The sequence below is a fragment of the Pseudonaja textilis genome, chromosome 3, assembly GCF_049901715.1.
Source record: "Pseudonaja textilis isolate UNSWEBS1 chromosome 3, rPseTex1.2, whole genome shotgun sequence".
NCBI classification, from domain to species: Eukaryota; Metazoa; Chordata; class Lepidosauria; order Squamata; family Elapidae; genus Pseudonaja; species Pseudonaja textilis.
This window is the reverse complement of record NC_141992.1, coordinates 1,621,836-1,645,236: the sequence shown is the minus strand read 5'-3', so window position 1 is coordinate 1,645,236 and position 23,401 is coordinate 1,621,836. Positions and strand designations below refer to the sequence as shown.

Genomic DNA, 23,401 nt, shown 5'->3' with positions numbered 1-23,401 from the left:
CATTTTTGGAGGTCAGTTGTGGTCATAAGTCAAGGACCACTTGCAATCCCCAAGCCCAGAGCCCCACAGTGAATCCTGTGGGGATTCACCCCACAGTCTCTCCCTTGAGAGACCAAACTCCTGGTCAACTTGAAGTTCCTACAAGATCTGCTTGATGGATGACTCGATTTCCTGGTTTTGCACTTCGTTTTGAAGCATAAATTTAACAAATTGTATGCGTGCAGAGATTCTCACATTGACACCTCATGGAATTTAGCACATTGTCTGTAACTGGGTCTTTAATGGACCTGGTTGAACACACTGTGGGCAAAATTGAGCCCAGACACTCAGCTCACAAACTCAAAAGCTTTTTCTTTTCTCTATCCTTGTTTGCAGTCTGAACATTCGTCGGTTCGAGCTACTCCACTCAACAATTGAACCCATGCCGGGCCAAGGCCTCAGGGTCTCCGTCAGCAATGCGTTGGCTGAAATGACCGGCCGCTGGGAGCTGAAGAAACGTTGGTTGTGAGTCTCATTGCTCCTTATCTTTTTCTGTTGGTTCAGAAAAAAACTCCCACATCACTTCTATGAGCTTGGGGTCCCCAATGCCCCTTCCAGGCAACTGGGCAAATTAATTATTTACCAGTTGAACCTCTGCAATACCTGGAAATCCAGCCTCATGTACAGCATGGGATGAAGTCAAGCCATGGTCAAGGTCTTGCTTGAGACCAAGTCCAGAAGAAATCTTCAGATGTAGTTCTTCAGGTCTCCAGAGGGCTCATCCAATATTGGTAGGAGGCATTGGTTGGTTGAGTGAGTTGAATGAATAGGTTGGTTGGTTGAGTTGGTTGGTTGGTTGAGTGAATAGGATGAGTTGGTAAGTTGGTGGGTTGAGTTGAATGAGTTTGTTGGTGGGTTGAGTTGAATGAGTTGGATAAATTGGCTGGTTGAGTTGAATGAATTGGATAAATTGGTTGGTTGAGTTGAATGAATTGGTTGGTTGGTTGGTTAAGTGAGTTGAATGAGTTGGTTGGTGGGTTGAGTTGAATGAGTTGGATAAGTTGGTTGGTTGAGTTGAATGAGTTGGATAAATTGGTTGGTTGAGTTGAATGAATTGGTTGGTTGGTTGGTTGGTTGGTTGGTTAAGTGAGTTGAATGAGTTGGTTGGTGGGTTGAGTTGAATGAGTTGGATAAGTTGGTTGGTTGAGTTGAATGAGTTGGATAAATTGGTTGGTTGAGTTGAATGAATTGGTTGGTTGGTTAAGTGAGTTGAATGAGTTGGTTGGTGGGTTGAGTTGCATAGGTTGATTGGGTGGTTGAGTTGAATGAGTTGGATAAGTTGGTTGGTTGAGTTGAATTTGGTTGGTTAGTTGGTTGGCTGGTTAAGTGAGTTGAATGAGTTGGTTGAGTTGCATAAGTTGATAAGTTGGTTGAGTTGATTGAGTTGGTTGGTTGAGTGAGCTAAATGAGTTAGATGAGTTGGTTAGTTGAATGAGAAACAAAACACCTTGCTTTTTACTTTTATTGAATTGTTGTTAATTTTAATGCTTTTATACTTCTTTTTGCCATTGTAAGCCTCTGGATAGTGATGTGGGTGGCAAATCAATTTAATAAATAAATAGATATTGGCCTTTAGATGACTGTTGAAGTCCTCAAAGGTCATGCCCTGTTGTCAAAAGTGATACTATCAGTTTGAGCAGTAGGTGGAGACACAAGGAGGAACTGAGTGGTAAGAATACCTTTTTCAGCCTAGCCTTAGGCTGGTACCTTCGTCATCCCTCAAGAGACTGAGATTTTTGTGAATACTTCTATATATTGTGTCTCCCACCAGGAAGGATGACGGCTCCTTTGAACTGAAGGTTGATGGCATCTCCATCTCTGTGGGCTTGAAGCTGGGGAGCGATGACACTGGGAGACCAACGGTTACCACCTTGGATTGCAACACCCACATTTCCAATGTCGACATTGATATTTCTGGCAAATGGGAGTAGGTTGATTTTCATTAATATTCATAGAGGGTTCCTCATATGAATACTGTCTACCTCTCACAATAACGTCACCCTTCTTCCCAGGGAAGTGGAAGGTCTGAAGTAGGGTTAAACATGATTTATTTAGAACATAGATAGAACATAGACTAAGAGGATTGGAAGGGACCTTGGAGATCATCTAATCCAACCCGCTACTCATGGCAGAAGATCCTATACCAGGATGTCAAACTCAAGGCCCAGGGGCCGAATCCAGCCTGTGATGTGGTTGGATTCAGCCTACAGGGCCATCCTGGTCTACCCAATTTGAAGAGGAAACATCAGCCCACTCTACCCAGTGCAAAGAAAGATCAGGCCAGTGGTGGACTAGATGAGTTACAAGGTTCCTTCCAACTCTGTTACTCTGTACTGTCTGTTAGTTAGTAGTTTCTTGATTGGGGTATCGTTTGTTAATGTTAGTTAGCGATTGTTGGTTTAGTGTTAATCTTGGTGTTAATCTTTGCTTATTTGGTTGTGGATTGGTGGTGAGCAATGATTTTGGTCTTTTAGTTTTCTTTTTTTTCCCTTTTCTTATTGTCCCCTTTGAATGGTATGTAGAGGTTCTTTTCCTCTCTGTGCCTGTTGATGGCTGGATTCCAGGAAGCCTGGCACTCAGACAAATCAACCCTCAACAGGCACATAGAGATAAGCAGCATTTACATACTATTCAAAAGAGCTGATCAAAATGTCGAAAAGCAAACACAAAGACCAAAGCGTCTCACCAGCAATCCAAGACCCCACAGTCCAATTACTTCCAGGTTGTGTCATTCAGTTGGCACCTCTTATAAATGTTGTAAATGTTAACTATTAAAACAACAGAGAGATGGAAAATATTCACTTGTGGAGCTCAGAGTGAACATTTTAAAGAGGTCCATAAGAAACCACCACGCTAAGCATAACCTTCAAAAGGTCTTGGTGTCTCTCGTGATCCCATTGTTCAGATAACAGATAACAAATAATCAGAATTGGAAGGGACCTTGTAGGTCACCTAGTCCAACCCCCCCACCCAAGCGGGAGACCCTACACCATTTCTGACCGAGGGCAGTCCAGTCTCTTCTTGAAAGTTTCCAGTGACAAAACTCCCACAACTTCTAAGAGCAAGTTCTGTTCCATGGGTTGATTGTTCCCACTGTCAGAAAGTTTCTCCTTATTTCCAGGTTTGAATCTCTCCTTGTTCAGTTTCCATCCATTATTCCTTGTCTGGCCTTCAAAGGTGCCTTGGAGAATAGCTTGACCTCCTTCTCCTCTCTGGGGCAGCCCCTTAAATATTGGAAGTCTGCTGTCATGTCTCCCCTGGTCCTTCTCTTCCCTAGACTAGCCAGGCCCGGTTCCTGCAACCGTTCTTTATATGTTTTAGCCTCCAGTCCCCTCATCATCCTGGTTGCTCCTCTCTGCACTTTTTCTAGAGTCTCCACATCCTTTTTATAGTGTGGTGACCAAAACTGGATGCAAGACTCTAGGTGGGGCCTTACTAAGGCTTTATAGAGTAGTATTAGTACCTCCTTTGATCTCGATTGTATCCCTGTGTTAATGCAGTTTAGGATTGCGTTGGCTTTTTTGGCTGCTGTTGCACATGACTGGCTCCTATTTAGCTGGTTGTCCACTAAGACCCCAAGATCCCTCTCATAGTTCCTGATCTTTTTTTTTTAAATAAAGTTTTATTTGGGTTTTCACACATACAAAATACAAGTACAACATCTTTTTTGAAAATAGCATGGTCCCGGGTTGAACTTCTTTATACAGACACAAAACTCAATTTCATGCTCCTTTTTGTGTTCTATTCCATATCTTATACTATTCTACATTTTCTGTATAGTTTTTCCCCTCTTTTAATTTTCTCAATTTTATTTTGATTATCTCATCTCAATTCAAATCATTATATTTATACTTTTGTCTCTTCTGTTTCAATTTCATATTATCTTTTCTCATTAAACAAATTTTCTCCTATAGTTACTAATTGGAATATGACACCTTTATATCTTTTAATTACATCCATTCAACTCTTATTTAAACTTCAATATGTACCTTAAGGTTATGACTTTCAATATAATACATAATACATAACTTCCAATCAAATTCTGCTTGGTACATTCTTATAATACACACTATATTCTTTTAAAAAAGGATTATAAATATATGCAATTATAAACCCTCATTCCATTCCAATTCAGTTCTATCATTAATAATCATTAAAATCTTAACATCTTTAACTCTTATTTTCAATTAAATATCATACTGCCTTAAAGACACATATAATCTCCATAATTAATTTTTCCCTTATTTCTCTTCACATATGTTTTATAAATCATTAAATATACCTTTTGTTACATTTATTTATTGTCAAGCATTCCACTGAATTATGATAGCTATTTTATCAGACATTTTAATCATACACTGTTTTATATTTTCTAAAATTATTTCTGCTTCTAATATAACCATACTATCTTATGTACCTTTGCAGAATCCCTTTTTCTATTAAGTTTTCACCCATTATCTCTAAATAGGCCCTGTTTCTCTATATTTTGCTTCTGTCCTTTATAACGTCTTTTCCTTTCTTTCTTCTCTCTCATCTTCTCTCTCCCCTTTTTACCCCCTTGTCTCTCTAGTTCTAATTGTCTCTTCTGCATTTCCCTCTTCTGTTGCTTTCTGATTTTATACTTATTTTTCACTCTATTTTTTTTGGAGTTGTTTTTCCCAGTCTTAAACTTTCCATTCTCTTTCCCCCCTTTCCTTTTTTCCCCCCACCTAAGATTACTTGTTCATTAAAGATGGCTTCTTCTTTGTCGCAATCTTCTTGTTCTGCAGGCATTTCTTGTTGTTTCTCATAATTCCAAATCTCCATTTCTAAAAACTGAAATACGAAGCCAAAAGAACCTCTCCCTTCTTGTGCATCTTTTTTGTACTTTTTAAGTTCCATTTTCAGTTCTTCTAAAAGTGGAGCCATTTTAAACAGTTTTAAACAACCACCCAATTGATTTTAGTCATTCAAATACAATAACCAAGAATCCAGAAATCATCAAGTAATTCAAATAGTCCCAAGTTATTTCTTCTTATTTCTTTTTCCACTTTCTCTTGCTGGGGTTTTTCTTGTGATATTTCAGTTAAAATGTATCTTTTGGAAGTCTTGTTGAGATTTTGCTGTAAGTTCTTTTTAATTCCAGGCAGTCTCCTCCCTTCCAGATCCTGCTCTTTTATTCTTTTTCTCTCCTTACCTGTTTTCAAAAGCTTTTGATTATCCAGAAATCTTTATTATGCCTTTGACTTTATTTTCAGCATTAAATGCCTATTGATGTCAAAGTGGATTTTTTTCCAATTTCTTGCGTAAGTCTCTTAGCTGTCAGTATAGGAAAAGGAGAAAAAAAACCCAAATCTTTTCCCTTTTCTCTCTCCTTCGCAGCTTAAAAATCTTCTTAGGGAACAATGTTATCTTTTTTTTAAACTGTTTCAATTCCAGGGTATCTTATTTGTTGCTTTTGCTGTTTGACCCGGTTAACCAAAACTTTCTCTTCTTATCTTCCTCCTGCACATTCTTTTCCGGTCGAGTTCTTCTTTGTGGTGGCCATTTCTGACCACCACTGCAACTGCCTTTGGGAAAGGGAGTAATGGCCAGCTGGGGAGGAGAGATGTGGCTCTCCTCAACCTTGCTGGCAGTCTCCCCCTTCTTCACCAGCTCTACGGGGTGGCTTAGCCCCGAAACCAGCCGGCTCGGGGCGCTCCAGCGGCGAGCATGGATCGAAGCCTTGCAGAGATGAGGTTTCGGTCTGTCGCTGAAGAAGCTCAAACCACATAGTTCCTGCTATTGAGCCTGGTTTCACCCAGTCTATATGGGTACTTTGATTTTTCTTTCCTTTTACTTTTCTCGACATTGAATTTCATTTTGCTAGATACGGCCCAGTGTTCTCCTCTGTCAAGATCCATCTGGATCTTCAGCCTATCTTCTTGGGTGTTAGCTATTCCTGCCACATGAGTATCATCTGCAAATTCATTAAGTTCCCCTTCTATTCCCTCACCTAATTCGTTAATGAAGATATTGAAGAGTGCTGGGCCTAAGACGGAACCTTGTAGCACCCCACTGCTTACTTCCCTCCATGTAGACTTAGACCCATTAAGGACTACTCATTGAGTACGGTTTGCCAGCCAGTTGTGAGTCCATCTGGTGGTGGTGCTATCTATTCCACTTTTTTCTAGCTTACCAAGAAGTAGATTGTGGTCTACTTTGTCGAATGCCTTGCTGAAATCTAAATATATTATGTCCACAGTATTTTGCTGGTCTATCAATTTAGTCACTATGTTGAAGAAAGAAATGAGATTGGTTTGGCATGATCTGTTTTTAACAAACCCCTGCTGACTGCTAGTTATTACTTTACTTGTATCTAGATGTTGGCAGATCTGTTTTTTTATTATCTTTTCCAGTATCTTCCCGGGTATTGAAGTTAGGTTGATTGGTCTGTAGTTTCCTGGGTCTGTTTTTTTTTTACTTTTTTTGAAGATGGGAACCACATCTGCTCTTTTCCAGTCCTCTGGTAGTTCCCAGGTGCTCCAGGATCTAGAAATATCAGATGCCCCTCAACTCCATAGGATCTTCTATGCAGTGGTGGTATTCCAAATTTTTTCCTACCGGTTCTATGATAGCGCACTTCACCCTCCAAGAACCAATCTGAACTGGCTGGATATCAAAAGAAACTAAAAGATTTATTAGGAGCGACACGTCCAGCATTAACCTGTATTGAAGCCAACTCTGGCCTATGTAACTTACAGTCACCTGTGACCCTGTTTCCCCCCTCCCTCCCACCTGGGTGTGTCATAAATCAGATTCTCCAATTAAGCACATTCACAGGCTGGGTGTCATCAATCACATTCTCCAATGAAGGATTTCCATGGGCAGAAGATCCGATAGTTTAGCTACAATCTTTCTAAGATAAATACTGGAATGTACCTCAGGTTTTTAAACTGCTGCGCTGCTCCTTCATATTTCCTTCCCCCCCTCCCTTGTTTATGGCAACTCAAAAACAGGCCTAGGAATGCTTTATGAGTTGACACTCTGCTTCTATGTCAATGGAACCCCTTTAGAGGTTAAAAAAAACAATCAAGGATGAGGAAGAGAAACGGGAAATATTCCCTTGTTTTTTTCTGAACTCTCGAAGAAGCCACAGAAGCTTTTGAGGGTCAATTCACCAAGCAATGGACCATGAGCCTCATGGGTGCGGTCTTTGCTTTTGCAGGTGGCTGTATAACCTCTTCGAAAGAAAGATTGAATCAGCTTTCAAGGCAGCCATGGAGAACAAGGTAAAGATTCTGAGTCCTGGGCCTTCACACCACGCTTGACCTCTAAGACGAGAGATGTCAGGGTTCCGACGATTGCCCTAATTCAATCATAACCCTTGCGCCAAGCTCTGCCACATGTAATTTATAGTCACCTGTGACGCTGTTTCCCCCCTCCTGTCTGGGTGTGTCATAAATCAGATTCTCCAACGAAGAGGACATTCAGGGCCGAGTGTCATCAATCACATTCTCCAATGAAGGATTTTCCTGAGCAGAAGATCTGGTAGCCTAGGCTACAATCTTTGTAAGATAAGCATGGAATGTACTCCTGGTTTTAAATGCCATACTGCTCCTTCAGGTTCCAAACCCCCCATCCCCAGTTTATGGCAACTCGAAAACAGGCATAGGGATGCTTTATAAATTGACAAGAAATATGTGAGGACAAGAAAGCATCTCAGCTTTCCAGACGGGAACCTGTCCACCCAAAAATGCCATTCAAAAGCACACCTGGCTTCAACAGTGGCACCTGTGAGAGGGATTGAGGTGTCCTGATGGACCCTTGCTGGAGTATGAGCCAGAAGTGTGCCTCAGATGCCCCAAAGGTCAACGCAGTGCTGGACTGTATCAAGAGAGAGATAACATCAAGATCATGAGAAGTGATTCTACTGCTTTATACCAATCGAGTGGGACCACATTTGGAGTCTGAATCCAGTTCTGGTCATCACAATATTTTAAAAAATCGCTGAGGCCCTAGAAAGAGTATAAAAGTAACGGTAAAGGTTCCCCTCCTCGCACATATGTACTAGTAGTTTTCGGGCTCTAAGGGGCGCTGCTCATCTCTGTTTCAAAGCCGAAGATGAGCCAGCACTGTCTGAAGATGTCTCTGTGGTCATGTGGCCGGCAGGACTAAATGCCTTCGGAGGCGCAAGTAGTGCTGTTCCCTTCTCACCAAAGGGGGTCTCTGTTTTTCTACTTGCATTTTTTTTTTTTTAATATGCTTTCGAGCTGCTAGGTTGGCAGAAGCTGGGACAAGGACCGGGAGCTCCCTCCGTGACGTGGCGCTAGGGATTCAAACAGCCGAACTGCCAACTTTTCTGCTCGACAAGCTCAGCATCTGAGCCACTGAGCCACTGCATCCCTAGAAAGAGGATATATATATATAGAGAGAGAACAGCAATAAAGATGATAAAGTCTCAATAGGATGATGAATGGCTAAGGAAACTAGATATGTTTAACTTAATGAAAAGAAGAATTAGGGGTGACATGATGGCAGGATTCCAGCGTTTGAGGGGCTGCCCCAAAGAAGAAGAAGATTTGGGGGTCAAACTATTCTCCAAAGCCCCTGAGGGCAGGATAAGAAGCAACGGATGGAAACTCATCCAGGAGAGAAGCAACCTGGAATGAAGGAGGGATTTCCTGACAGTGAGAAGAATTCACCAGTGGAACAGCTGGCCACCAGAAGTTGTAAAAGTTCCAACACTGGAGGTTTTGAAGAAGAGACTGGACAGACATTTGTCTGGCATGGAATAAGGACATAGAATATCGAGTAGAATAATACTTGGAAGGGACCTTGGAGGATTTCTAGTCCAACCCCCTTCTCAGGCAGGAGGCCCCATTTCATTCCAGGTAAATGGTTGTTCAGTCTCTTCTGGAAACTTTGGAAAAGGGCTCTTGCCTTGCCAAACGGGAGGACTAGAAGACTTCCAAGATACCTTCCAGTCATAGGATTCCATGATAGGACATGTCAGGATAGAAGAGCATAGAATAGCATGACATAGAATAGAACAGAATAGAGTAGAGCAGCACAGCACAGCATAGTGTAACACAGCATAGCGTAGGGTACAGTACAGTAGAACAGAATAGAATAGAATAGAGTAGAGTAGAGTAGAGTAGAGTAGAGTAGAGTAGAGTAGAGTAGAGTTGAGTTGAGTAGAGTAGAGTAGAGTAGAGTAGAATAGTGTAGCATAGAATAGTGTAGCATAGAATAGAATAGGATAGGATAGGATAGGATAGGATAGGATAAGATAGGATAGGATAGGATAGAATAGAATAATGGAATGAAGGATAGAATAGAATAGAATAGAATAGAATAGAATAGAATAGAATAGAATAGAATAGAATAGAATAGAATAGAATAGAATAGAATAGAATAGGACCTTGGAGGTCTTCTAATCCAGCCCCCTGCTCTGGCAGGAGATCCTATACCATTTCAGAGAAGTGGCTGTCCAATCTCTTCTTAAGAATCTCCAGTGTTGAAGCACCCAAACCTCCCGTGGCCAGCAGTTCCACTGGTTAATTGTCCTCACTATTAGGAAGTTTCTCCTGAGTTCCAGGTTGCTTCTCTCCTTGGTTAGTTTCCCGCCGTTGTTTCTTGTCCTGCCTTCGGGTGCTTTGGGGTATAGGTGGACACCCCCTCTTCCTTTTAGCAGCCCCTCAAATACTGGAAGTCCGCCATCGCGTCCCCTCTAGTTTTTACTGTAGATTGGACGTACCCAAATCCTGGAGCCGATCTTCCTCTGTTTTACGGCGTCCTTCAAGGGGTTTATTTATTTTATCTTAACTGCTCTTCGGGGAGTGGTCAGCAAGTGAAAGTCCTTTGTAGGGATCTTGTGACCCTGAGCAATCAAACAGAACCCAGGCCAGATTTTCTAGACACGGTCCTTGGTTTTATTGCCTAAACAAGCCACATATTTTTCAAGTGATCTCACCAAAGGGGTTTTTATCTAGCTTTAGCCAAATAAAATTCTTTCCGGGGCCAGCTTTGAAGACTATTGTTGAGGTGATGAATGCCTTCGCAAAACTCCGCTTGTAGACCACAAATGCCTTCTCTGGGCTGGCCTGCAAATTTAGGAGGTGTCACATCCAGCAACCTGCCAGGCTAGGAAATGATGGCTTGGCCCTAATATCTCTTCTGGCTCCTGCTGAAAGTCGTAGCTTTATTCTGTTTTCCTCTCTTAAGGATGGTCTTCTTGTGCGGGTTTTTTTTTCCAGATCTGTGAGATAGTGAGAATTTCCGTTAACTCCAGACTGCAGTCCCATCTTCAGTCGTTACCAAGTAAGAACAAAATCCTCGGAGCATTGATGGACCCTCCAAAGCTTTCTCCCTCAGAAGGAAGCCAGCAAGCTTTGTTTACATCTCAGTCTTTCTACCTAACTAGCCTGCAGTCTGGTCACTCTTTTATCCTAGTATTGGATCCCTTATTATAGAACCATAGAGTTGGAAGCTGCCTTGGAGGTCTCCTAGGCCAAGATCCTGCTCTATACCAGTGGTGGATAACCTTTTGGGGGTTCCTGTGCCAAAAATTGTGCACGCTTGCATGCTCGTTCTTGCATGCCGGCACCCAGAAGTCGATACATGCCCCCGCCACCCCCTACACATGCGGTGGGTTTGAGGCATTTTTTGAACTCCTAGAGGCTTGAGGAAGGCTTCTGCAGGGTTTGCAGGCTGAAAACTAGGCCTGTTTTGTCACTTCCGGTATTTCCGGAAAAACAGGAAGTGACAAAACGGGGCTACTTTTCAGCCTGCAAAGCCTGCAGAAGCCTCTGGGAGGCCGAAAAAGGCCTCGATCCCACAGAAAATCAGCTGTGAGGCTCACATATGCGCAGTGAGGTAAGTTTGACTGCTGGCACAAATGGCTCTGCAGGCCACCTGTGACACGCATGCCATAGGTTCGCCATCCCTGCCCTATACCATCCTGAACAAACGGTTGTCCTGTCTTCTTAAAAACCTCCAGAGATGGAGCATCCAAAACTTCTAGAGGCAACTTCTGTTCCACAGGTTCATTGTTCTCATCGTTGGAAAATGGCTCCTTGGTTCCAGGTTGGTTCTCTCCTTGGATAGTTTCCACATGTTACTTCTTGTCCTTCCCTCTGAGTCTGGAGGCTAAACCAAACCATCAACCTCCCAAAGTTGCTTTTTTCAAGAGGCAACTGGACTTTCTGGTTTTTTCTTCTCTGAAGACATTTCACTTCTCATCCGAGAAGCTTCTTCAGCTTTCGGTTCTTGGATGAGAAATGAAATGTCTTCAAAGAAGAAAAACCTAAAACTCCAGTTGTCTCTTGGAATAAGCACCTTTGGGACAACCGTGATGTGGATGGCTAAGAATCTCCATGAACTGTGAACAATTGATGGACGTAGATACGACTAGTCTAACCAAGAGAAGGACTAGGGGTGGTATGATAATCTTCCAGTATTGAGGGACTCCAACAGAGAAGATGGAGTCAAGTTATTCTCCAAAGCACCTAACGGCAGGAGAAGAAGCAATGGGTGGACGCTAATCAAGGAGAGAAGCAACCTGCAACTAAGGAGGAATTTCCTGATAGTGAAAACAATTAACTAGTGGAACAGCTTGACTCCAGAAGTTGTAAATGCTCCAACCCTGGAGGTTTTCAAGAAGAGACTGGACAACTATTTGTCTGGAATGGCCTAGGGTCTCCTACTTGATGGATTTCAAAGACCAGTCATTGTGAAGGGTGCCAAGGTGTCTGACTGCCTGGGCAGTGTTTATTCTTTTTGTATGTTTTTTTTACAAGTAGCCAAAGGCAACATAGATACAGCATTAGGATTGGTGAATCCCTTCACCAATCCTTAAGAATAGTGGTGATGTTTGTAAGGTGAGATCATTGTACCAAGTACGGGACTTACCAGCCGGGGACAGGAATTGAGATCATGCAAAGAGGCCCATGTATATTAGGCACGGCAGTATGCTGCATGCGCCTCTACAGGATCTCTATTGCTACTACACTACTCTGGGCAGGGGGGTTGGACTAGAAGGCCATCGGGGTCCCTTCCAGCCCTAGGATTCTAAGATTATATGATTCTCCATCATCCTTGAGACTGTCCTGCAGAAGGGGCCAAGTTCCTTGACGTCATTTCCATGTTGTCTTTCCCTCCCAGTTACGGCCAATATCGACCATACATCAAGCATCGATTATTCTCTGATTGGGCCACCGGTTGCGACAAGTCAGTGTGTAGACCTGGACCTCAAGGTAAGCTTCAACACAGAGCTTGGAAGAGGATGAGCCTCCCTGGTGATAGAGTTTGCCTGTCCTTCTTCCCTCCTTCCCTTCCACTTCTCAGTTATCTGGAGGTCTCGGTCTCTTTTTACCAGTACAGGATCCTGTTGTGCCATTTGGGGAGTTACCCTACAGTTCTTCTTTGCTTCTCACTTCAAAATGGGGAGATACCAATTTCCTGACTTGGAGGTGGGTGGACATGTCAGACCCCAGAAGAGCCAGTTTGATGTCATGCTCAAGGCACCAAGCTAGAAACCGGGAGTATGGGAGTTCCAGTCCCATGTTACGCATGAAATCCAGCTGGGTGATTTTGAGTCAACTGCCAGGAGATGGTGAATTCTAGTGCTGCCTTAGGCAGGAAATCCATCTTCAAAAAAGTAAAAAAAACACAGACCCAGGAAACTACAGACCAATCAGCCTAACTTCAATACCCAGGAAGATACTGGAAAAGATAATAAAAAACCAGATCTGCCAACATCTAGAAACAAGTAAAGTAATAACTAGCAGTCAGCACGGGTTTGGTAAGAACAGATCATGCCAACCAATCTCATTTCATTCTTCAACACAGTGACTAAATTAGTAGACCAGCAAAATACTGTGGACATAATATATTTTGATTTCAGCAAGGCATTCGACAAAGTAGACCACAACCTACTTCTTAGTAAGCTAGAAAAAGGTGGAATAGATAGCACCACCACTAGATGGACTCACAACTGGCTGGCAAACCATACTCAATGAGTAGTCCTTAATGGGTCTAAGTCTACATGGAGGGAAGTAAGCAGTGGGGTGCTACAAGGTTCCGTCTTAGGCCCAGGACTCTTCAATATCTTCATTAATGACTTAGGTGATGGAATAGAAGGGGAACTTAGCAAATTTGCAGATGATACTCATGTGGCAGGAATAGCTAACACCCAAGAAGATAGGCTGAAGATCCAGAGGGATCTTGACAGACTACAACACTGGACTGTATATGAAATTCAATGTAGAGAAAAGTAAAGTCCTACACTTAGGCAAGAAAAACCCAAAGGACACATATAGACTGGGGGAAACCAGGCTCAATAGCAGGAACTGGGAGGAGGATCTTAGTGGAGTCTTAGTGGACAACCAGCTAAATAGGAGCCAATTGTGTGCAGCAGCAGCCAAAAAAGCTAATGCAATCCTAAATTGCATTAACAGAGGGATATAATCAAGATCAAGGGAGGTACTAATACCGCTCTATAAAGCTTTAGTAAGGCCACACCTAGAGTCCTGCATCCAGGTTTGGTCACCACATTATAAAAAAGAGGTTGAGACTCTAGAAAAAGTACAGAGAAGAGCAACCAGGATGATGAGGGGACTGGAGACTAAAACATACGATGAACGGTTTCAGGAACTGGGCCTGGCTAGTCTAGGGAAGAGGAGGACCAGGGAGACACGATAGCAGTCTTCCAATGTTTGAGGGGCTGCCACAGAGTGGAGGAAGGGGGGGGGGTCAAGCTATTTTCTAAAGCGAGTAGAACTCACCGACACCTGGGGATTGGCCCAAAGTCACCCAGTTGGCTTTCATGCCTAAGGCAGGACTAGAACTCACTGTCTCCTGGTGATTGGCCCAAAGCCCCCCAGCTGGCTTTCATGTCTAAGGCGGGACTAGAACTCATCGTCTCCTGGGGATTGGCCCAGAGTCACCCAGTTGGCTTTCATGTCTAAGGCGGGACTAGAACTCACCGTCTCCTGGGGATTGGCCCAAAGTCACCCAGCTGGCTTTCATGTCTATGACAGGACTAGAACTCACCATCTCCTGGTTTCTAGCCTGGTGCTTGAATCACCAAATCAAACTAGCTCTCTGACTCTAATCTCCATGGGGAAGATGTTCCCCAGAGCTGGGGACACTACCAAAAAGGCCCATCGTCTGGTCCTCACCAGCCGATTCTCTTGGGTTGAGGGGATCTTGCCCTATGCCCAATCGGCTGGATCAAAATGGAGGGAGATCGAAATGGAGGGACAGTCCCTCGGGTAGCCTCCTCTCTTTTCACACCTTCCTAACTTCTTCCATGTCCTCTCACCAGGGCGAATTCTTCTCCACCGCCCATCGTTCCCCCGTTCCTTTCCCAGCGCCTCCTCTCTCTTTTCCGCTGGATCCCAACCGCATGGTCCAGTTTGGGATTTCCACTTACTTCTTCAACACAGCTGGTGACGTCTACTACAAATCAGGATCCCTGACCTTCTGGATCGTGGATGAGATGGTGAGACTGAGCCGATTGTGAAGCCCTGACCAGAAACATCTGGGATGTCTAAACCTGCTTTCTCCCACCTGAGCCTATGTATAAACAGAAGGGGGGAGGATAGCAGAGCTCCAGAACCCCATAACTACATTCCCAATTAATTTTCAAAGCGGTAACTTGATTCAACCTGGCAGCAGTGGTTTCTGTTGTGAGGGTTGGAGGCCACCAATGAAGGTTCTTCAAGAAATCCAGATGTGCCGGTGTAGCTATAGGAATGGGGAAGGATGGATTCCCACCGTCCCTGGATTCCAACAGGATCTTCAGTGTTTATTTTAACTGGTCCGGAAATCTATTTCTCGTAAGCCGGAAGGTGTAACTTGGCTGGTTGTTGGCTTTAGGAGACCCTGAGATCTCACCGTCCTCTGAGAGGACAGACAGCCTGTGAGACGGCCAGCCCTGGGCTGTTGTTACCCGTGTGTGTGTTTATGTGTGTGTGTGTGCGTGTGCGTGTGTGTGTATTTCGGAGAGGATCTGAGTGTGAGACAGAAAGAAAGAGACAGAAAGGAAGGGAAGGAGGGAGGGAAGATGGAGAGAGAGGGATGAAGGAGCGATGGAAAAAAGTAAGGGAGGAAAGAAGGGAGGGAGGAAAGAAGGGAGGGAGGGGAAGGGGAAGGAAAGAAGAAACAAGGAAGGGAGGGAGAGATGAGAGAGGGAAGGATGGATGGATGGATGGATGGATGGATGGATGGATTGATGGATGGATGGATGGATGGATGGGATTCAAATTTTTTAACAACCGGTTCTGTGTGCATGGCTTAGTTGGTGGGTGTGGCTTGGTGGTCATGTGACTGGGTGGGCGTGGCTTGGTGGTCATGTTATTGGCTGGGCATGGCCAACTCAATATCACTCACATCGAGGCACGCATCTCCTCGCCTGGCCTCTCATGACTGTGGGGATGCTGCAATAGTCATAAGTGTGAAAAACGGTCATAAGTCACTTTGTTCAGTGCGCTGTAACTTTGAATGGTCCCTCCACACAAGCAAAGTACCAGCAAAGGAGGGGGGGGAAAACCACAGAGACATTCCTGAGACAGGAAGTCTAGTCCTGCCAAGAATGTAATAAGGGTTAACGGAGAGGCAGTTTCTGTAAGCAACACCAGAATGTTTCCTTCCTGCCTTCCTTACAGGATTAGCCCTGTAATTTCTTCTAACAACCGGTTCTCCCAACTGCTTAGAAGGTTAACAACCGGTTCTGGCGAATAGGTGCAAACTGGTAGAATCCCACCCCTGGATGGATGGATGGATGGATGGATGGGAGAGAGATATATTTTACTGTGGAAATAAAGCAAGTCTGATGCAGCCTAAAGTAGATCGGAAAAGATGCTACTCTCCAAAAATAACACTTATGAGGAGGAGGAGTTGGAGGAGGAAGAGGAGGAGTTGGTAGAGTAGCAACGGAGAAGAGTGGTGTCATGATTCCCAGCCTTTGAATGTTTTTGTGGGTGTATTACCTGTGTGGTTGTGTTGGCTCTCTTGGGTTTTGGAGTCCACTAAGTTGGAAAATGGAAGCGTCTCCATCCTTCAGGTCCTGGTTGTCCCAAAGTGCTTTTCCTCCAAGGGGCAACTGGACTTACTTGGTTTTTCCTTGAAGACCTTTCGCTTCTCCTCCGAGGAGCTCCTTCACCTCCTCCTTGCTCCTCTCCCCGCGTTTGCACCTGCGGCTCACTCACCTCCTACCGTCTTTCCCACCTGCAGGTTCCTCAGGAGGTTAAAATCCGGCTGAACACCTCCTCCTTCCAGCCCTTCATCCCGCAGGTCAGCGCCTCTCCCTGGGAAGCCCAGGCTCCGAAGCAAAGGGAAGGGAGGAGGGGGGGGCCCACATTGTGTGGGGAGCATCTGGAAGTATAGGTGGGGAGGGGGAGGGGAGCACCTGGAAGCTTCTGCGGTTGCGTCCTCCCGAAATTATGAAGTCCTCAAAGCAGAGAAGGACCCTGGGATCAGGCTGCGAGTGCAGGAGAAGACAGAAGTCGGGTGAGGATCTCCTAGCACCGTTTTTGAAAGCTTTTAAAGGTTTCCTCTCACTTCAGCTTTTATAATGATGTCACCTCTTCCTCTCCTCCTCCTCCTCCTCTCCGTAGACCCCATTCTCTTCCAGCACTGATAGTGTCCCCTAGACAAATTCCTTGTGTGTCCAACCATACTTGGCCAATAAAGAATATTCTATTCTATTCTTATTCCTATTCCTATTTCTATTTCTACTTTCTATTCTATTTCTACTTTCTATTCTGTTCATTTCTATTATATTTTCTGTTCTGTTCTATTCTATTCTATTCTCTATTCTATTCTATTCTCTATTTTATTCTCTCTTTTCTGTTCTATTCTATTCTATTTTCCATTCTGTTCTATTCTATTCTATTTTTTATTCTGTTCTATTCTATACTCTATTCTATTCTATTCTATTCTATTTTCCATTCTATTCATTTCTGTTCTATTCTATTTTCTATTTTGTTCTACTCTATTCTCTATTTTATTCTATTCTCTATTTTATTTGCTCTTTTCTATTCTATTCAATTCTATTCCTATTATCTAGTCTATTCTCTTTTCTGTTCTATTCTATTCTCTATTCTATTTTTTCCAATATCTATTCTGCTCTATTTAATTCTGTTTTCTATTCTATTCTATTCTATTCTCTTCTATTCGTTTGGTAATGAAATGTTTGCCAAAAAAAAAGCCACCAAGCTCACAGAGCATTACAGAGCCAACCCTGCCCTTTTCTCTTCTTTCACCTCTCAATTGATCATGAGAGTCTTTTTTTTTTACTACCGGTTCGATCAAACCGGTCCAAACCAGCAGCATATCACCACCTTTGTTTTGCTGGACTGTGGGCAGCCAGAGGCTGTGGTGTATGTGTGTGTGCATGCATACACTTTACTCTGGGACTTGCCAAGGACATGGGAGCATTGGGGGAATTTTAGAGCACGAAAGGGGGATTTGAACCCTCCGCTGGCTCGGTGGCCATTGTGCCTTGACCTAGGGTTGTCGCAGCAGGTCTTCAAGGAGAGAAGAGGATCCTCTCTGGAAATGTGACTTTCTCCTTTCTGTCCCCAGATGAAGACGCTCTACCCCAACCTGGCCATGAAGCTGAAGGTCTCCCCTTCCTCGGTGCCATCTCTGAGCATCTCCCCCGAAGCCCTCTCGCTGACCCCTTCAGTCGACATCCAGGCCTTTGCGATTCTCCCAGATTCTTCCCTGGCGCCCCTCTTTGTGATTGAAGCGGTAAGCGATCTCTCCGTTTTTATGGGTCCATAGTGGACAACCCAGACATTGTGCCAGGCCTTTCACGGATCATCCTTGACTTACAACCGTGGGGCAACTGTTTGAAGTCACCAAGGTCCTGAAAAAAAGGGACTGACGACAGTTTTTCACGCAACCCTCGTGGTCACGTGATCAAAATTCAGGCCCTCGGCAAACGGCATGACAGTTTCAGTGTCCCGGGATCCACTTTTGTGACCTTCTGATGAACAAAGTAAACGGGGAAGCCGGGATCACTTCACAAGCGTGTTACTATCCGGACACCTGCAGATAACAGATAATTAGAGTTGAAAGGGACCTTGTTGGTCATCTAGACCAGCCCCCCACCCAAGCAGGAGACCTTATGTACCATTTCTGACCGATGGCAGTCCAATCTCTTCTTGGAAGCCTCCAGGGATGAAGCTCCCACAACTTCCAAAGTCAACTTCTGTTCCATGGGTTGATTGTTCTCACTGTCAGAAAGTTTCTCCTTATTTCCAGGTTGAATCTCTCCTTGTTCAGATTCCATCCATTATTCCTTGTCTGGCCTTTGGGGGCTTTAGAAAATAGCTTGACCCCCTTCCTCCTCTCTGGGGCAGCCCCACAAATATTGGAAGATGCTCTCCTGTCTCCCCTGGTCCTTCTCTTCCCTAGACTAGCCATGCCCAGTTCCTGCAACCGTTCTTCATGTGTGACTCCCTTAGTGATGGAGTCAAGAAAGATGGTAAAATGGGATAAAATGGGAGAGGGGATGGCTAAACAGGGAAAATTAACTGAATGGGATAAGAGGAAAGGTAACTCCGTTGTAAAACAGGAAAGGCAAAGCTAAAACTGAAAAACAGGGAAATTCTATTGGTCTAAGAAGCCATAAAAAAACAGGCCCAGAACTTAAAACAGGAAACTGAGCATATCTAATTAACTGGTGAATATTAACTAAGACACCTTGCGTAAATAATTTCTTAATTTTAATGTACATGGGATGTATGGTTTAGTATGTAGTAGGATGCAGCTGGAAAGAGAGTAACCTCATAGTACGTCAGCCAATGGGGAACGAGGAGGGATGTGGCAGACAGAACAGGGTTGTATTAAGAAGGGAGTATTTTGGGTTGGAGACCTGGAGAGAACCATGATTGGTTCTCCCCATTTGTTCCAATAAATGAAACAAGAAAGGCCTTCACTGACTCTGGGCTAGTTATTGGTCAGGCAAGCTGGTCATGAAGGAAAGTAGCCAGGAGCATGAAACAAACCATAATTGCAAAAACAAATGTAAAATGTATCATATGACTGTTGTGGCTTGCCAGCAGGCAACAGAGATGGACAGCAGAACTGGACAGTGAGGAGGTTGGGGAGAAACTTGGGCCAGTCTGGGGAAAGCTCTGGCGAGGGCTCTGCATCAGAGGCAGAGATGGGGCCAGGGCCATCTGACAGTTATCGGCTGCCTTCAGAGTCGGAGATCAGTGGGGAAGAAGAACGGCTGGAGCCTGTTCCCAGTGTGCTCATGCACAGAGCTGCCAGGAGAAGGGAACAGCTAAGGAACAAGGGTTGACTGGGGAGTAAATCCACAGGTGGACGTTGAATGTCCCCTCCCAGCGGGAATAAAAGAGGAGCGAAAGGGGGAGTGGGGTTTGCAGGGAGGAGGACTGTGGTGTTCTCTAAGGTTGATAGACAGATATTTGTGGCCCAACTAGGTAACATCATCAAAGGGTCAGGTTTGCACTCTCTACCAGTTGTTGTGGCTCGACAGCGGACATCGGAGCTGGCAGCAGATTCAGACAGTGAGGAGGTTGGGGAGGACCATGGGCCAGTCCTGGAGTCTGGGGAAGGCTCGGACGAGGGCTCTGCATCAGAAGCAGAGATGGGGCCAGAGCCGTCCGACAGATATCAGCTGCCTTCGGAGTCAGAGATCAGTGAGGAAGAAGAACAGCTGGAGCCTGTTCCCAATGTGCGCATGCACAGAGCTGCCAGGAGAAGGGAATAGCTAAGGAACAAGGGTCGACTCGGGAGTAAAGCCACAGGTGGACAGTGAATGGCCCCTCCCAGAGGGAATAAAAGAGGAGCGAAAGGGGGAGTGGGGTTTGCAGGAGAGAATTAGTTCCTTTAATTAGTGTGAAGATCTATTGCTGACTTCTTGCTAAGTCATTGCTGCTACAGTGTGACGTTTGGAAGCTATCGGCCTGGCAATTCTCCTAGCCTGATCAAGATCTGTAGTTGTGAAATCTCTTGAGGGTTGATTGCTGGGACTTTGCTGGAGAGAAATTCCCTTGAACCTAAATAAAAAGGGGCTTTATCAGAACAAGACGTCGGCGTCATGATCTTGGGAAGGTCTAGGTCAGAACAGTGACAATCTGCTGAATAATTGGCACAACTCAATGACCGTAATTCTGGACTTAGTTACAGTCATTTGGTTGAAGATAACCAGTATGGACATATTTGCTAAAGATCTGTGTTTTTTCTTCTTCTCGTTTTAGACCAGCCCAGTTTCTGCCAAAATTGATGTCAATTCTACCAGGATCTTTGGAAACCTGAAGCTTGGCAGGTGAGTCACAGCAGGATAGGACCTGACGCTGACTGAATACGGAAATACAGGTACAACATTTTGACTTACAACATTTGTTTAGTGACCGTTGGCAGTTACAATGGCACTGAAAAAGTGACTTAAGGCCATTTTTCACACTTATGACACTAGCAACATCCCAGTGGCCATGTGATCAAAATTGGGACGCTTGGGAACTGACTCACATTTATGACCATTGCTATGTCCAAGGGTCATGTGATTTTGGGACCTTCTGACAAGCCAAGACAATGGAGGAGACCGATTCACCTAACGACTAGGTGGCTAACTTAAACCACTGCAATGATTCATTTAACAGAGATTTTCTGACCGCATACATCTGAATTTGTAAAGAGTGGTGAACAGTGTCGTACTTGCTCACCGACGACGCAACGGTGATGTGCTTTCTAACATTTTTGCCATAGGTTAAAATCATTATAAATAAAAATCCATTGATAAATAAATAATGTGCTTTACGTATAAATAAGTAAATAAGTCATTTAACAATCGTGACAAGAAAAGTTGCAAATTGGGACAAAAAGTCACTCAATAACTTTCTTCCTTAACAATGGAAGTTTTGGACTCAAACTCTGGTTCTACGTCGAGGCATACCTTGCAACTACTTATAACCGGGATGACAAACCTATGGCACACGTGCCAGAAGTGGCACGCAGAGCCATCTCTGCCGGCATGTGAGCCATCACCCTGGATCAGGTCCACTACGCATACGCATGCACCTCCGGCTAGCCAGCTGATTGCTGGGTATCTGCCGTGCATGTGTGGGGGCGTGGTATGCGCAGGAGACACACATGCATGCACACAGGCACAGGATATGCAGGGGGGGTCACGCACGCATGTGCAGAGGTGCATGGCAGGAGGGGGAGTTCAGTGAGATTTGAACTACCAAATTTCAGTCAGCCAGCAGTCAGCAGAAGTTGCCTTAACCTTAGCAAAGGGAACTATTGGTTCAACTAAGTGGAGTCGAGAGTCTCTCTTTCCTAAGGACCTGATCTGGGACAGGCCTGACACTTAGGCTAGATATTTAGCTTGTGTGTCAGCTTTCTTATAAGGCTTTCAACACCTTATTCTGTCTGTCTCTCCTGTAGGTTGAAGTTCTCTTTAAAGCACTCAGATGTTGGGTTCTTCTCGGTAAGATGGATGGTGGGGGGGTTGTCTGAAATGTCATGCCCCTCCTCCTTTCTCAGTCTTCTTGGGGTCCCAGCCAGAAGCCCAGTTCACCTCGGGGCCCTCCTGTCTTCTCCTCTTGGGTTAGGTCCTTCTCCTCCAGACCTTCCCCAAAGATTTGAGGATGGACTGAAATGTTCTCTCAGCCCTTCTTCTGGTGGGCCCAGGGTGGGCAACTGAGTCAGAAGGATGGCGCCCTTTTGGTCTGCAAGCCAAGACGGGGGTAGCCCTAAGGATCTAGGATGTCCCATCGAAGGGGTGGGGGGAAAACCAATCAAGTCCATTTGGCTTTCTGATTCTGGTGTCGGTTCCAGATCCATCTTGAATTAGATTTGGGGCTGCCCCGAGGGAGTATGGGTAACCATGAGAATGAAAGTCAAGGGAGAAGGGAAGATAGCCAAGGGTGGGATTCAGCCGGTTCAGGCCAGTTCGAGCGAACCGGATGTTAAATTTACATCTGGTTCACAGAACCAGTGGTTGAACCAACTGGATGGCCCCACCCACCACGCCAGGAGTCTCCACACGGCCCATTTTGGATGCAGGTAAGTGCAGGGTCCGCTCAGAAGCTCTGGGAGGGTGAAAACTGGGCCGAACTGGAAATACTGGAAGTCTGGAAATGGGCCTGTTTCCAGCTTCCAGAGGGCCTCCAGAGCCCGGGAAAGGCCATTTTCTCCCTCCCAGAGGCCTGAGGGAAGCCTCCGGATTCTGGGGAAGGCAAAAAACAGCCGAATCGGAAGTTCCGGAAGTCTGAAAATGGGCCTGTTTTCAGCTTCCGGAGGGCCTCCAGAGCCCGGGGGAGGTCATTTTCTCCCTCCCAGAGGCCTGAGGGAAGCCTCCGGATTCTGGGGAAGGCAAAAAACAGCCGAATCGGAAGTTTCGGAAGTCTGAAAATGGGCCTGTTTTCAGCTTCCGGAGGGCCTCCAGAGCCCGGAAAGGCCATTTTCTCCCTCCCAGAGGCCTGAGGAAAGCCTCCGGATTCTGGGGAAGGCAAAAACAGCCGAATCGGAAGTTCCGGAAGTCTGGAAATGGGCCTGTTTTCAGCTTCCGGAGGGCCTCCAGAGCCCGGGAGGCCATTTTCACCCTCCCAGAGGCCTGAGGGAAGCCTCCGGATTCTGGGAAAGGCAAAAAAAACCCGGCCCTCCCGGAAGTTCCTGTAGGCCATGCCCCCATGGCCACGCCCACTCAGCAACTGGGCAGCGAACCAGTTACTGGTATTGTGGAATCCCACTCCTGAGGATAGCCATAGCAGCATTCTTTTGCCCGAACTCAAGGCCCAGTTGCTGGAGTTTGGAGGGGAGGGACTGGACTTGGCAGGAGTTCAGAATGGAGGCGGATTGGAGAGCTGGACTTGTCAGTCATCAGTCAGGGGGCTGGAGGTGAGTTTTAGTGTAGCGGTGTAGCAGGGGAAACCGCGGGAATTCAGATTTGGGTTTTCCCAGATGTGCCAATATGACTTCTCTAATAAATTCTTACTTGGGAGGACTTGGTCTCTGAATGCGGAATTCTGCTTGGGCAGCAAGTTTTGACTAGATGACTTCCAAGGCCCCTTCCAACTCTGTTATTCTGTCTTAATTTGGGAGGGAGGATTTGGTTGGAAGGCTGACACCTGGTTATCTCTTGCCATATGCAGGTACAATTGCTGGAATCCCTTGTAAACTTCCTTACAGCCGGCATCCTAGTTCCACAGATGAATGGTAAGGACATTGTAAAGTCAAAAGGCCTTTCATATATAATATTTTTTCAGAGTTCAAAGAAAGGCAACAGAGACCGTCAGAGGTCTGGAGGCCAAACCATGCGATGAATGATTAAAGGAACTAGGTATGTCTAGTCTAACGAAGAAAATGAATGAATGAATTCTTTATAGGCCAGGTGTGATTAGGCAGACAAGGAATT

The 23,401-nt window shown here is 45.0% G+C and overlaps 1 protein-coding gene across 2 annotated transcripts in view; it reads left to right on the top strand.

Annotated features, from left to right (window-relative positions):
* LOC113452151 (lipopolysaccharide-binding protein-like) overlaps positions 1-23,401 on the top strand; it is a 55,114-nt gene that overhangs the window by 3,315 nt on the left and 28,398 nt on the right. For both annotated transcript variants that reach the window (XM_087931949.1, XM_087931948.1), the window contains exons 3-13: positions 376-504; positions 1,811-1,966; positions 7,226-7,289; positions 10,257-10,320; positions 12,163-12,254; positions 14,327-14,503; positions 16,237-16,296; positions 17,590-17,757; positions 20,241-20,308; positions 21,430-21,472; positions 23,139-23,202. In XM_087931949.1, the coding sequence (XP_087788075.1) occupies positions 376-504; positions 1,811-1,966; positions 7,226-7,289; positions 10,257-10,320; positions 12,163-12,254; positions 14,327-14,503; positions 16,237-16,296; positions 17,590-17,757; positions 20,241-20,308; positions 21,430-21,472; positions 23,139-23,202 (1,085 nt within the window). The remainder of the gene's footprint in view (positions 1-375; positions 505-1,810; positions 1,967-7,225; positions 7,290-10,256; positions 10,321-12,162; positions 12,255-14,326; positions 14,504-16,236; positions 16,297-17,589; positions 17,758-20,240; positions 20,309-21,429; positions 21,473-23,138; positions 23,203-23,401) is intronic.